Genomic DNA, 14379 nt, shown 5'->3' with positions numbered 1-14379 from the left:
GGCATCCAAGAGCTGTCCCAGGAAGGAGGCACAGCCTGGGGACAAATGCTGCAAAATTGAAGACAAAGGTGGGGAAGGTGCTGGGAGTCACAGCAGGAGGGCAGTTTGGGGCTGAAACGGCAGCTCTGTGCAAGCCTTGCCACCTGCCACTGGTGCAGGGATGTCCTGGCTGGGCTGGCCCTGTCCTGCCTGTCCCATCCTGGCGGTGGTGTGCCATGGGCCATGGTGCCTCCAGCAGTGCTGTTTCCAGCCTTGGGACTACAGCGGGTTTCGGCAGCGTCGTCCCAGCACAGACGTGGCTGTGCAGAGTCCTGCTGGGTTCCCGGGCTGCGTTGCTATTTATAAGCCCTGAGTTGCACAAGGTTGGGACTGTTTTTTCCGTGATCGTATCAAATCAGTGAAACGGGGAAAGCGAGCAGTCTATTTGACATCCTGTCTGTGGGCTTTTTATTTGTGCAATGAGTTCTCATTTCCACTTGGATTGTGAGGCAGTAACGGGATATGTAGCTCCTTACCGCAGTGAGTTGTGAAGCCAAGAACAGGAGGGATGAGCTGCCCACGGCCTGCTCGTGGGAAAGGCAGGCCAACCGTTATCCGTGGGGATAAACCCAGCCCTGAAATGGGGCAGGGTTTGGGGCTGGGAAATGCAGTGGGAGCCCCGTGTTGTGTCCTTGCAGCTGAACCCAGCTCCTTTTCCAGCCATTTCGTGTGGGTTTTTTTCCCCGCGGCCCTGCCCAGGGTGAGGGAAAGTGCTGCTGAGTGATGGAGAAAGCTCCCCCGGAGAGGGAAAATCTTCACGCAATTTCTTCCACGTTAAGTGTGATATCTGCTTCGGGATGACTCGGGCAGGTTCCCACCGCCCGCACAGGAGAGGAGGGTGGGCACCCATACCCGCTGGGCTGGACCGGACCTGCTGGGCTCGGTCCTTTCGCCCTGGCTCTGCAGGGAGGTGTTTGTGGGATTATAATCAGCCTAAATCAACCAGTTCCCGATACTACTGAATTTAGAGCTCTAATTGCTTTGCTCGGTGTGGGTGGCACTTGGTGTGCTTGCCAGGGACATGATGGATGCCAAAGACTCTGCTGGCTTTGGTTCCCGGCATCGCCGTGGGAGCTGCCAGCCCCGTGCCCGTGCCCCGAGCTGTCCCCCACGGGTGCTCTTGCAATGCCATGACATTTCTGCATGGTCACCGTCCCTGGGAACAGGGTGTTTGTCCTTCTGCAGCCCACTGCTGTTTGCGGTGGTTTGCTGAGCAGGCGATGCTGAGCACCTCGGAGGAAAACCCCAAACCGCAGCGCAGGGCAAACCTCGGGATATGACACTTTATCCCAAGTCAGCGTGTTTTTTAACTTCACCGTCTTGCTAAGCACAGGAATAAGTGCCTGTGAGCAGGATCCTGCCTTGCCCAGTGGAAGTGGCAGGTGCCTGGGAAGGGGATGAGCTGATCCTGCCCAGGCATGTTGCTCAGCTCCCACCCCAGTGCTGTGGGGTCTGCAAAGCTCAGCCTTGCTGGGGAAACTGAGGCTGTGACAGGTCTTGGCTCAGGACCCCTTGGTGCCGCCGGGCTGTCTGTCGTCGCAGCACGGCATCACGGCAGCGCTGTACCCCGAGGTCAGCCCTTGGCAAGGCCACGTGCAGGAGCACCCGTGGCCGAGTATCCCTGGCTCCACCAGGCCCTGCAGCGGTTTTTGGGAGTCCCCAGCTCCCACCGCACTGCCTGTCTCATGTACGGGCTGCGTGCCACCCGGCGCTGCCTGGGCTGTGCATCTTTTTGGGCCTCATCCAGGAGCTGGTCTGTAGCTGCACCGTTTGACTCCAAGCACAGTGAAGGAGATAACATTAGTTTGCGGTTATTTTTCCCCCATTGCTGGCTTGGTCTGCAGGATGCTTTGCAGGCTCTCTTTACAACCAAGGATAATTAACTGACCTTAATTAATTACCCTTAATGTATGAGCATTCTTTCTGCTAGGGAGACAGGTGAACTGGCTGGTGGCAAACCCAGGGCAGCTCTGGTGCTGCTTGAGCCGGCGCTGGTGTGTCCTGATGGGGCAAGTCCTGCTCCTTCCCCGGGCTTGTCCTGCTGGCAGGAGGCGGCTAAAATGGGGCATCGCCCCCAAACCTCCTTGTGTTTCTGATGCAATGCCTTCGCACCCAAACCACGGGGACCCAAAAGCTGCGCTGGCTCTTATCCCAGCTGAGTTAAATGCCGGAGGTGGGGCAGCTGCAGCTGAGGAGTGCAGGGGCTGCGTGGGAAGGGATTTTCTCGGTGCCACATCAAGCGCAGAGTTATCCAAACCTCCTGCTCCGCGTGGGTGGGGGCTGCGGTGCTCAGTGCTCCCAAAACGGGGGCTGCCCCGGAAAATCTCCCGGTCTCCTCCCCATTTGGGGCTGGGGGCCAGGGTCACCCTGAACCCCATCCCTGCATCCAGCCTTGCCCACTCCTCCTGCCAAGGGGAACCGGGTGCCTCTCACAGCCCCTCCGTGCTCCCCAAAAGGCTTTCTTTGCATGTGTTAATGGGGCTGGGGGGGTGATGGAGCTGCTACGGCAGGGCCCTGCCGTGGGCTGGTGAGCTGGGGCTGGGGGTGCTGCCTGGAAGCAGCTGCTGCATCCTGGTGGTAATGAAAGCCATCAGGGAAACCAGCCCCCGAGCAGCCGCAGCGGCGTTTGGGAGCCAGATTTGACGAAGGGAAGTGACTCAACGTCTTGGAAGGAGTTGGGGGCGGTAGGGGGGTGGGGGGGTGGGGTGGTGGAGGACAGCGGGTGACCTGGGGTGGGGACAGCATGGCGGGGTGGCTGGCAGCCACCTGCCTCCCCTCAGGCTCCCTGGTCAGGGCCAGCATCGCTCCAGAGCCCTCTGTGCTTCGTTAGCCCTTGTTAGGGTGGTGTGTTCCCGGCCAGGGGGACGGGACAGGAAAGGAGGCCCCTTGGGATGTGGTTTGTTGCTTCCTCGCGCTAGGTCGCAGTAGTTCCCAGCTCCTGGCGTCACACCCTCTCCCAGCTGTTGCTCGCGGAGCATCGTGCTGCCAAGAAAACCCCGGCGATGGATGCTGCCGCGACTCCTTCCCCCTCCCCTTGCCCTTAAAACCAGCGGGGAGTGGCACTGTGCCTGCGCCTGGCCCCGCAGCACCGGGGTCCGCACGGGGATGAGCCTGCTCGCTCCCAGTGAGCCTTCAGTGCCGGGGTGAGCGGCTCCTCTTCCTCACCGGGCACAGGGTGGCCCTGGCACCCCGACTTGGTCCTCCCCAGCATGGAGCAGCGGGAGAGCATGGCATTGCATGAGGTATTTGGAAAACTCTCTGGAAGGCTTGAGATGGGGATACTAGGGGGACTGGGGTATGTTACTGTGGGAGAGGACAGGACGGGTCCTGCCGGCAGAGCCAGTCTGTGCAACCCACCCCAGCCAGGACCATGTTTCTCATTTATTTTTTATTGCTTTTGGGAGTGAACTGCATTTACTGCTGCCGTGGGGGGACTGCTTCACCTGGGTGCTTTGGGGTGCAAAGGGTTTGTGCCCTGCTGGGGACCTGGCACATGCCACAAATGCCACAAACATGGCATACACTGCATCGCTGCTGGCACCCAGCACCCCATGGAGCTGCTGCCCCATCCCGGGGGTCCCGCAAGCCCCTGGGAGCGGGACAGCAGCGTGCCGGTCATGAGCCGCCTGGATTGGCACATCCCCGCCTGGTGCAGACGTCTGGGCTTTTTGGGTCTCTTCTCCTTTCTCCGGGCCGAACTCGCCGATCCGGGCGCATCAGCAAGTTTCCTCCTGATTCAGCCACGGGGGATGTTGCAACGCAGCATTGTGCAAAGGCAGGCATCGGCCCGGGCTCCAATTCCTCTTTTTCAGCCCCTGGTTGTGGGAGCCTGTCCCCAGCCACGTGCAACAGGGGTTAATGTCCCCACCTGTGTGGGGCATGGTGGTGGCCGCAAGCTCCCCAGAGGTATCACTTCTCTCGGGGCATCGCCCGCTGTCCCCTGGATCACAGCTGGGTGGCAATTCCCCCGTTGCAGTGCTGCTGGCTCTGGGGAAATCAGGATTTCTCCCTTGTGCATGGCTGAAGATGAGAGCTGGAAAACACATCGATATCGGTGATGGCGAGCAGGTGGGGGCTCTGCCCTGGGCTCACTGCTGGCCCCAGGCGAAAGTTGTGCTCCTGGCGCAGGTGCCAGGCGCAGGATTTTGGTCCAGCCACTGCGTGTGCATGTATTTTTAGTGTGCATCTCCCTCTGGATGGGCTTTGCTGGCTCGGGGTGGAGGTTAGTGGCTGTCCAGGTTCAGCCTGTGCCCAATTGCTGGGTGCACGGTGCACACCGCAGGCAATCGCCACCTACTCGCAGGCACAAGGCTGAGGCCAGGCTGGCGCTCAGCTGCTGCCCCTCTGCTTGGGGTCCTGGTGCAAACAGGCTGATTCATTGCTGGGAACTCGCTGCCGGATCCAGACCCACCTCAGTGCATGGGGCTCAGCTGGACAAACAGCTGGGAACAGGCAGGACCTGGCGAGCGTGCCAGAGGAGGCGGTGGCACGGCGAGGGGGGCCCATGCTCCCCTTCTGCCATGCACCCCAGGGACGGTTTGGGTTACCCCTCTCCTGCGTGCGCGAGGCTGGGGGCATCCCAGGCGGTGGGGCAGGGACATGGGGGTCCTGGGGAGCATGGACGTTGGGCAGCCTGGGGTGGAGATGCCCCATCCCCGATCGCATGGGTCCTTTGGCTGTGCTCACCCCTCGCTGGGATCAACAAGACCACATCTTTTTTGCACTGGCGAGGGATGCCCAAACCCTGCCTGAGGAGTCCCATGTGCAGGCAGCGCAGGGGCCGTGGTGGATGGGACACAGCACCGAGGGCAGCCAGCTGCCCCGTCCCCTCTCCGTGTCCAGCCGAACCATGCAGAAAAGTGCCTCTACCCAAGGTCCTGAGTCCCCACATCCTGCTGCTGAGCACTGCTTCCCCTTCCCAGGCGCTGCCCATCTACACACTCAGCCCAGCAGCTGGTCTATGCCACCAGCTGTGTTTTTTTTTCTCGTCCTCTCATCGGCAATACGTGCGTGTCCCTCTCAGGATGAGAAAGCTCAGCAATATCCACGGCACCCTCCACTCGGATGCCAAAGCGACGTAACCCTGGGGTCATTTGCGTGCAAGCCCTAACGAGGTTATAGAAAAAGCAGAGATGTGTAATCCAGCCTCCATGCGCTCAAAACCCACGGGGATATATCAAGCTCAGGTAAATACCTCTGGGTTTATATATATCTATATGAATATATATGTATTTTTTTATATGTATTTGGGAGGGATGGGTTTTGCTGCAGCCAGCTGGAAATCATTGCTTTGCTCAAGGGATTTGCAACTGGTTGAGGTTTTTTGCTCCCCTGTTATTATAAAGTGAGTTTGGGGTTTGGCACGGCGGAGGACAGCAGGCGGCAGTGACCTCCGGGGTCCCAACATGCAGCACGCGTTGGGACCCCGGAGGTCACCGCCGCCTGCCGTCCTCCACTCAAACCCCCTATTTTTTCTAATTCTCCATAAAATCCCCAGTTCTTTGGAGATGGGTTTTGCAGCCTGCGGTGGTGGGAGCCCCCACGGTGGCTTTGCATATGGGAAAGCGGCACAGAGGGGAGAGGAACTGAGTGTGAATTTAGAGGGGGGCTGTCCTTATAGCGTGGCAGTGTCACTTCGGAGGGGACAGGGAGAACAGGGGACTTTTCATTGCCGTGCTGATCAGCATGCAGCTGGGAGCGCGGCACGCAGCTGCGAGCCGGGGGCTGGAGGATGCTCCTGCGGATCTGGGGTGAATTTCTCACTTGCGGGGGCTGAGCTCTGCCAGCCCCAACCTTCCCTCATCCCCGGCACTGTCACGTCCCTCCCTCCGGCAGCAAGAGGGACAGACCAGTTTCCTTTTCTTGGTTTCCTTCCTCTTTGTACCCTCGAAATCCCGAGCAGTTGAGAGCAGCTGGAGCAGCCCCGCAGGTGGCACACAAGCTGCTGCCCTTCGCCTCTACACAGTGTCCCCAAGGTGTGTGCTGGCTTTGTCCCCGAGCAGCCGGGATAAAGCCCAGGCCGTGGTTAGGGACACCCTCGCTGGGCTGAGGCAGGTCCTGGAGCCCTGAAAGGGATGCAGTGTTTCATGCCCTATCCCACCTGCCGGGGCTGGCGCGATGCAGTGGGAAGGATGCTCAGGAAAAGGGACTTTTATTGGCCTTTTTATTGCCTGCAAAGTGCCAGGAGAGCCTAGAATTAATAGCAACCTATATATATATAAAAAAAAAAAAATAGAGAGAAGAGGAGATGAAAGAATTTTATTATCTCAGAAGCAGCTCGAGTCATTTTAAGCAGCACAGAAACACAAACTGCCCTTTTTAAAGAAAATCTTTGCCTGTGTAGGTACAAACGCCCAAGATTTTCTTTCCCCTTTAATTCTCAACCCTTCACAAGCACAGGAAGGACGGGGAGCAAAGGGCTGGGGCTGGACTTTTACTAATGGGGTGGCTCTTAACAACCCGGGCACTTTGTGCCAGGGAAGGACAGGTTCCCTTGCAGGGCTCCTGCAGGAGATTCGCCCTGCACGACCTTTTGTTTTGAGGTTAAACACCAGTTTCTGGCCGGATTGGGGTGCACTCTCCATCAGGGGGACCCCACACCGTGGCTGGGGGCAGCTCGTGGACACCCATCCCATCCCGACCCTACCTGACCCGCACAGCCTGGCTGGCTCTGCCCAGATAAACACTGACTCATGCTGTTATTCTGTCCCACCCTGGGCACAGCCAGCTTTTTTAAGGCTGCTTTTTCCAGCTATTCCTTTTTTTTTTCCCTGTTCACACGGGCGGGGGACAAAGCCTTAGCCGGTATGCGGGGAGCAGCTGGGCGTGCCGGAGGCTGCCAGGCACGGGGTTCCCGGCGGAGCGAGGAGGTGAGGGCTGCTCCATGGCCGTGAAGTGGGGATGTGCCTGAGTGCCATGGGTGCAGGTAGGGCTCAGGCTTCCCCACAGTCCTGCAGCCAGCCTTGGGGCAGAGCTCAGCGCCTCAGTTTCCCCTGTGGGGACTGCCTTTGCCCCCTCCCTCTGCTTTGGGGGTCCCCTGCCGCCGGTGACTTGGGGGAGCCGCCAGCCTGAATCCTCGCTGGCAGGAGCCCGTGTGCTTGGCGTCAGGCTGTTGTGGATGCTCAGCATGCTGCTGCCTCTCCTGTGGCATCCTGCATCCCTGTCCCCTCCCAGGCCCCTTCTCAGCCGGCTGGAGCTGGACAGAGGGTTCAGGGATGGGTGGCAGGGCTGGGACCGCAGCCAGGGAGCAGCTTTTGGGCAGGCCAGAGCTCAGGGTTTTGCAGTGGTGTGGCCTAGGCTCCCTTTTGATGGGCGTGTGGCTGGTGTCCGATTTACACCAAGGGCTGGGGCTCCATCCCGGGCATCCTTGTAGGGACTGGGTTGCTGCGCAGCATCTCTCCCTGCAGCAGCTGTTGCCATGGCAATTGCTGGCTAAAATAAGGGTGAACTGGAGCTCGGTACCCGGAGCTGCTTTCCCATTCCTTTTGTTTTCTTGCTCCCCCCAAGCTCTGGCAATCCCCAGCGCAGGACTGGGAGCTGCTGCCGCGGGGCTGGATGCTGGATCCCGGCGGGGACATCCCTCCTGTGTAACCCCAGGCTGGAAAAATGTGGGTTCTGGAGGGATGGATGGGGTGGCCTCAGATGCCAGCTTGGGATGGCTCGTGCATCCATCTTCCCTAGGGGCATGCTCCCGCTGACAGCGATGGGAGCTCGCTGTGCTCAGGATCCAGCCCGCAGGGTGGGACTTGAGCTCCACCAGAGCAATAAGCCTCCACGGGACTGGGACCAGCATCTGCCATGGGGAGGAATCCAGGGCTGCAGCAGGGCTCAGAGGGGATAGGTGTGGGCAGGTCCAGGGGGACATCGAGATGCTGCTTCACCCCATGCCCTTCCCAAAGCTCTTCAGATGAGCGACCGTGTGTTTCCCCCAAACATCTGCCTGCAATTCCCATCTCACAGAGTGAGGCCCTTCTCCCACGCGTGCCGGAGGAAGCGGGTTTGGGGTGCGCTGGGACCTCGGAAACCGCTGCTGGGAAGGAGGGGAAATGCTCAAATGAGAAAAAGGCAGAGCAGCTGCCTGGGGGCGGCAGCAGCTGTGCAGGCAGGGGTGCAGGCAGGGACACAGGCAGGGACACAGTGCACCAGGGCTGGCAGTGGCAAGCAGAGCCCAGTCTGGTCATCCGCCTGCTTCCCAGGGGAATTGTCTGTCCTGTCCCTGGGTGTCCCTTGCACCCTTAGCACCCCACGCGTGCTGTGGGGGGACAAGCACTAACCCAAGGACACCACCGGTTTCCCCAATGCTGGGAGAGTGCTTGTGGGGACACCCGCCGAGGCGCACGCTGGTCCCAGCCCCATTTCATAGCACCATGCAGGTAAAAGCATGATGCACTTCGACAGTTCAGGCAGGATCTTGTGTGCTCAAAAGCTGGTCTGCTTATTTTATTTGATTTTTATTTGATTTTATTTTATTTTTTTTCCCCCAACCTGTATCAGTACCTCCAGTAAAAGCATTGCCCGCAGGCGTTGGGGGAGGCAGAAGGCAGCACTGGCAGCCTGCCTGTCTCTATAAATGCCTGATGCAGGCAGCTGAGAGCTCAGGCAGCACCCGTGCCCGGGTGGTACCCGCTGCTGGGGGCTGAGCATCCCCTGCCCTCCCTGGGCATGGCTGCATCCCCTGCGTGCAGATCCGGCCGAGCTCCCCCCGTTTCCCCGTAGCCCCGGTCACATCCGTCCCCCGCCCGTCTGGTCTGGCCGCGGAAGAGCTTTTCGCCCAGAAAGGCTGGATTTGAACATTTTCTGCTGTTCTCTCCATTTCCTGTGGCCTTCCCAAGAACAACATCCCTGACCTCATCCTCCCCCGGTGCGCACCGGGATGCTGCCGATGTGCGAGCCGCCCGTCGGGAATCCCACCCCGGCGCCCGCAGGCCGGACTCAGCCTTCCTCAGGTACCAAGACAAATACAGCTGCAGGAATGACGGGGCCGTCAGCAGCTGGCTGGGCTAAAAGGCTATTTTGGGTAGATCCTGTGCTCATTTTTGTTGAGGTAGGAGGACAGAGATGAATAGACCGAATGGGGAGTGAAGTGGTTTTGGCTTGAGCAGGGTATTTTCAACCCAGAAAGGAGCATTGAAACATGCTCACAGTTATGTGGCTTTTTTTTTTTTCCAAACTTTGGGGGTTTTGCAATGAGAAGTGGGGAGGTTGCAATGAGAAGGAGGAGTGAGTGGCCACCCCTCAGGCTCTCCATTTTTGGGAGGATTTTGGGGAGGCAGGTGGAAATTTGCTGGACGATTTGCTGGTGGGTCTGGGCTCCAGCCCCGGTCCCTATCCCACCCCCGGTGCCCAGAGCCATCCCAGGAGGTTTATGGTGAGTTTGGCAGCTGCCTGTCTGCAGCCTTGGGGTTTGCAATAGCTCAGCACGAGCCCTGGAAACAAACCCCTCATCTGCCAGAAACGGAGCCCTGCTGCTCCCGTCGCTCTCCCGGCATCGTCACCCCCTCGTCCTGAGCAGGGACCAGGGCCACCCCGCTGCCCGTCCTGGCAGAGGTCTGGGACAGGTTTCTTTTACATCGTCTGCCTTGCCCATCTTCAGAAGGGCAAATGTTAAAACCCAATAAAGAGAAAGCAGGTGGGGGGAAACAGCAAAATAAACAGAAAATTCAAATAAATAATCTATTAAATACAGCTTTGAAATGTCAAGCTGAATGTCATCGCGCTCACTGGGCTCAGTGATTAAAAAATAATAATAAAGAGGAGATTTTACATTAAAAATATGAGTAGGCACAATGGGAAGAGGAGCCTGTAATGCTGCAGGAATCCCTCCCGCCTGCCCCGGGCAGGGGAGTGATGGGTGCTGCAGTGAACGTGGGGTATGGCTGACCTCGTGGCGGTGAGGGGCAGCGGTCTGCCCCAGGGGTCCCTCACTCACCCCACGGTGACATCAGGGTGGGAACGGCAGGCGGGTGGCATTTTGTGGGGGTTTCTCCCCGGTGGCAGAGCGAGCCCTGGGATTGTCGGGGCTCTCCAGCCAAGGGCGGTGGGATGGGATGGGATGGGATGGGATGGGATGGGATGGGATGGATGTGGGGCTCTGGGCTCCCCCACCTTTCTGCAGCTTTGCCTTTGGAAAGGTGATGACATGAAAACCGCTGGTCCATAAAGGCAGCGGTCAGGATGGCTCATTACCCCGGAACATTAATAGTCAGCGCTGTAACAGCCAGTTCTGCTGATACTGTTACTTCCACCGGATCATCAACTTTAATTCATCCTTTTGACGATCAAGGTTTTGCCAGGGCAAGGCCTCCTTCCAGCTCAAACTAATTCACCAACCTTGTGCTAAAACCTTATTTATTTTGGCTGCTTATCGCCTCCTGGAGCGCAGCAAGGCGGGAGGCGATGGGGCTGTGATTTAAGCCCATGGCCAGGGACTTTGCAGCAATGGGAGCAGCAGCAATTGCAGGAAGGAACAGGAGGAAAAGGGAGCCCAGGGAGAAACAATAGGTTACAACACAAACACTATGGGGATTTCAAAGCAGAACTGGCAGGGAGGGTGATGGCCAGGGGGACCTTTGAGCTAAAACTCCCTGTAAACAGGAGGGTCCAGCGTGGATGGGCAGAGCCACGTCTTTCCTGCAGGGACAAGGTCAGGTGCGATGCCCTGAGCTAGGGATTTCACAGAGCTCGCCTTTCTTGCCGTGGTTTACGCCGGCATGCTCAGGCTTTGCTAATTGCCTTTGGTGGCTCTTGGCTTTAACCCACCGTGACTGTTCACAGGGGAGTGGTTGAACCCATTTAACACAGGGCTCTAAGTGGCTGGTGGAGACTGTCTTCTGATGATGGCAAACAGCGCTGTTAGTTACCACAATTAACATTTTAAAACACGCAGGGCACCGATTTAATCAGAGAAATAACCGTATGAGAGTCCAGGCACCTCACGCGTATTTATAGCTTTAATTATTTATAACAACATTACCGTGGGCTTGATTGTAGAGTTCTTTGCATATACCTACTGATGCTGGCTTGTGTTGGATGCTTGTACCGAGCATACAGTACAGGATAGCTGTACTGGGTTATCCCAAAAGCTACCAGGATCGCGGCAGGTCCCCGATTTCACCAGCTCTGTGGTGGGGGGTCCCCAGGCCAGCACAGCCCTGCGGGGGAGGCTGCACAGGGTTAAATAATTGTGGCGGTGGCTGAGTCTCTGTTTCCTCCATAACCCCACATCCGAGGGTGAAAGGCCTTTGTTTGACCTCGGCTTTAATATTGCAGCTCCGTCCCTAGACCTGCACGGAGGCAGCTGCCTTTGTGCCCTGGGGCGCTGAACCGCCGCCTCTCCCTACATCCTGACAGGCGTCCAGCCGTGGAGCCGTGCTCACCGGAGAGGGAAGGTGAGAGGGTGCAACACCGGTTTCACCAGGCCGGGTGCCTGGCATCAGCAGGGTGTGTGGTCTGCCGCATGCTGGATTTTCAGTCCAATTTGCTGGGTGCTTGGGAGAAAAAGAGAAGAGCTGTAATATTTTGCAGATTGGAAGATCTCAAAGCTGTTAATGAGCTGTTAATGAGCATCATCCTAGTTTTTCCCCTGGAAGTAGGCGGGTAATAGACGTTTTTTGTAGGATGAGGCTACAGCCACATCCTGGTGGAGACAAGGGACTGAATCATGTCCTGTGGCTCAGGGAGCTGATGTCTCTCTTGGGTGGGGGGTGGAAACCCAGTGAAGAGCTGCAGGAGCATCTTCCTCCGAAGCCAGCAGCAGGGTCCCCATGGGATGCCCCATACCTGTGTGCTCCATCCCCTCTCTCCACGGCCTCTCGTGCCCATGCGCATTGCGGGGTTGGCATCCCTCCCATGGGCTGTGCTTGCTGTGATTAACACCACGTGTTTGCTCAGCAGGAACGCGCAGAGAAGCATTGCCCGCCAGAGAGCCCAGGACTGACCAGACTGTCATTTATTTACAGATAATGGCGCTTTCCAATTTGTCCAATTACTTGGATGATGTCGATAACTACAGTGACTACCCAGATTACACCTATGAGGAGCCCGGCAGTGTGTGGACAGACCCAACCCATGACCCAAAAGACGTTGCGAGGATCCTCTCCGTCGTCATCTACAGCGTGTCCTGTGTGTTGGGCATCCTGGGGAATGGCCTTGTCATCGCAATCATAACTCTGAAGATGAAGAAGTCAGTCAATGCCATCTGGTTCCTCAACCTGGCCGTTGCTGACTTCCTCTTCAACATCTTCCTGCCCATAAACATTGCCTACACGGCCATGCGGTACAACTGGATTTTTGGGACAGTCATGTGCAAGTTAAACTCCTTCCTCCTCATCCTCAACATGTACACCAGCGTCCTGCTGCTCACCACCATCAGCTTCGATCGCTATGTGTCGGTGGTTTTTCCCGTCTGGTCTCAAAATCATCGATCGACCAACCTAGCGTATTTAGTTTGCTTGATTATCTGGACCGTAGGCATCATTATGAGCTGCCCATCTCTTGTCTTCCGAGACACGGCACAAGCCCGCAACTCCGTGATTTGTTTTAGCAACTTTTCCCTCTCCAGGAATAAGTCTTACCAAACCCTGGCACTAATGAGGCATCGAACAGTGAACATCACCAGGTTCCTCGCCGGGTACATCCTTCCTATAACCATCATCACCTTCTGCTACATCGCCATTGTCTTCAACTTGCGTCGAAACCGCCTTGCCAAGTCCAAAAAGCCCTTCAAGATCATCGTCACCATTATAGTCACCTTCTTCCTTTGCTGGAGTCCCTACCACCTGTTGAACCTCCTGGAAACAGAGCCCAACATGATCCCGCACTCTGTGTTTGAGATCGGCATCCCCATAACCACAGCACTCGCTGCCTCCAACAGCTGCATGAACCCCGTCCTCTATGTCTTCATGGGCCAAGACTTTAAGAAGTTTAAGGTCACCATCCTCTCCAGGCTGGTGAACGCCCTCAGTGAGGAGACGGGCCACTCCAGCATCGTTCACAGGAGCTTCTCCAAGATGTCTTCAATGACCGAGAAGGAGACGACAGTCGTCTAAACTCAACCTGGGTGCCTGCAGGACGGCCATAGTCCTCCGGTGTTGCCCATGCTCACCACTATGATGGTGGCCACCCTTGCAGTGACCCCTGGTGTGGGATGAGCATGGTCCAATGCTGTCCTATAGTGTATTCTTTGACTGGGCTTGCTGCCTGGGGGCTGGCAGGTGTTGGAGACCACTGCTCTGTGCACGTGGAGAAGACACAACTGCCCTTAGTCTTTCTTTGTGATTGCAAAGATGATTGCACCAAACTATTTAAGAAAACATTTCAGGGCATTCCTGTCTAATCTATGCATTTCCTGGCCTGGCCAGGGCATTCCTGTGGTTTCCAGAGACATTGTTATGGGGAGATTGGGCAGAGGATGTGTCTGGGAAGGCATCTCCGCTACCACGCTCCCGAGATGTGCGGCTGGGTGGGCACCCATCGTGGATGCTACCTGCTACGGCAAAACTGGTGACACTCTTTCTATGTCCTATGTATGCATACAGTGACTCATGTTAAAGTCCTAAAGTATATTGGTACTAGCACAATATGTTTTTAACCGTGTTGTGAGCACTTTGTACCCAGCAAGACCCTGGAAAGTGTCTTTATAAGAAGGGTTTGAGTATCCCAGCCTTGAAAACTGGGAAATCTCACGTCTTCTAAGTGATCCAGATCCAGGGCCACCTGCCAGGGTGGGGGATTGGGCCCATGCCTAGGGTCACCGACATGGAAAACTGGGAGAAAAAAGAGGGAAAGATTCATTTGAAGTGTCTTTTGAACAAACCCCACTTTGATGGGCGTGTTTTACATGGTACATTTTGCAGAGCAGTTTGATGCTTGGGGCCGTGACTCCCAGCAGCTCCTTGCCAAGTGCCTGGGCGGCACCAGGGAGCAGGTCCATGGGCTGGGCTGTACGGTCCTGGGGGAGGACCTGCCGTTCCCTCCCGGATCCAGGTGGACCTGGGGACTGGCTCCATTGATGGCTGCTCCCTGGTGTGATCCGTCAGTCAGGGAAGATTTTGGCTCTTCCCCACCAGGCAGCAAGTAACCTGCCCGTCGCTGGTGGGAGACACTGCCGCCGCACACAAATCTCCGTGGTGAAGGATGGGCCGAGCCACTGCCTCTATCCAATTTCATGCACAGTTAATTTGGGAGATCCTTGACCATTTGGGCTTCTTGACTGTGACAAGTGAGCGGACACCGGTGTCACGCTTATTTATGCGTTGGTTTCTCCGTGTCACCCACAGCCTCTCATTCCCAGGAAAGCAAGGAACAACCAAGCCCTCCACCTGCGCCGAGTGCCAGAGCAGA

General features: G+C 57.1%; 1 protein-coding gene across 2 annotated transcripts; it reads left to right on the top strand.

Annotated features, from left to right (window-relative positions):
• Window positions 1-3198: 3198 nt before the first annotated feature.
• Window positions 3199-13542, top strand: CMKLR1 (chemerin chemokine-like receptor 1). Of its 2 annotated transcripts, XM_082324687.1 has the most exons (3): window positions 3199-3281; window positions 11308-11426; window positions 11997-13542. In XM_082324687.1, exon 3 carries the CDS (start codon window positions 12000-12002, stop codon window positions 13083-13085), a length of 1086 nt encoding a protein of 361 aa, XP_082180813.1. In that variant the 5' UTR covers window positions 3199-3281; window positions 11308-11426; window positions 11997-11999; the 3' UTR covers window positions 13086-13542. The 2 variants fall into 2 exon arrangements, with proteins under 2 accessions (XP_082180813.1, XP_082180812.1); XM_082324686.1 differs by lacking the exon at window positions 3199-3281 and having other exon boundaries at window positions 11173-11426.
• Window positions 13543-14379: the final 837 nt, after the last annotated feature.

The sequence above is a fragment of the Platalea leucorodia genome, assembly GCF_965183815.1.
Source record: "Platalea leucorodia genome assembly, chromosome: 12".
NCBI classification, from domain to species: domain Eukaryota; kingdom Metazoa; phylum Chordata; class Aves; order Pelecaniformes; family Threskiornithidae; genus Platalea; species Platalea leucorodia.
The sequence above is the reverse complement of the archived record's forward strand: the minus strand, read 5'-3'. Positions and strand labels throughout refer to the sequence as shown.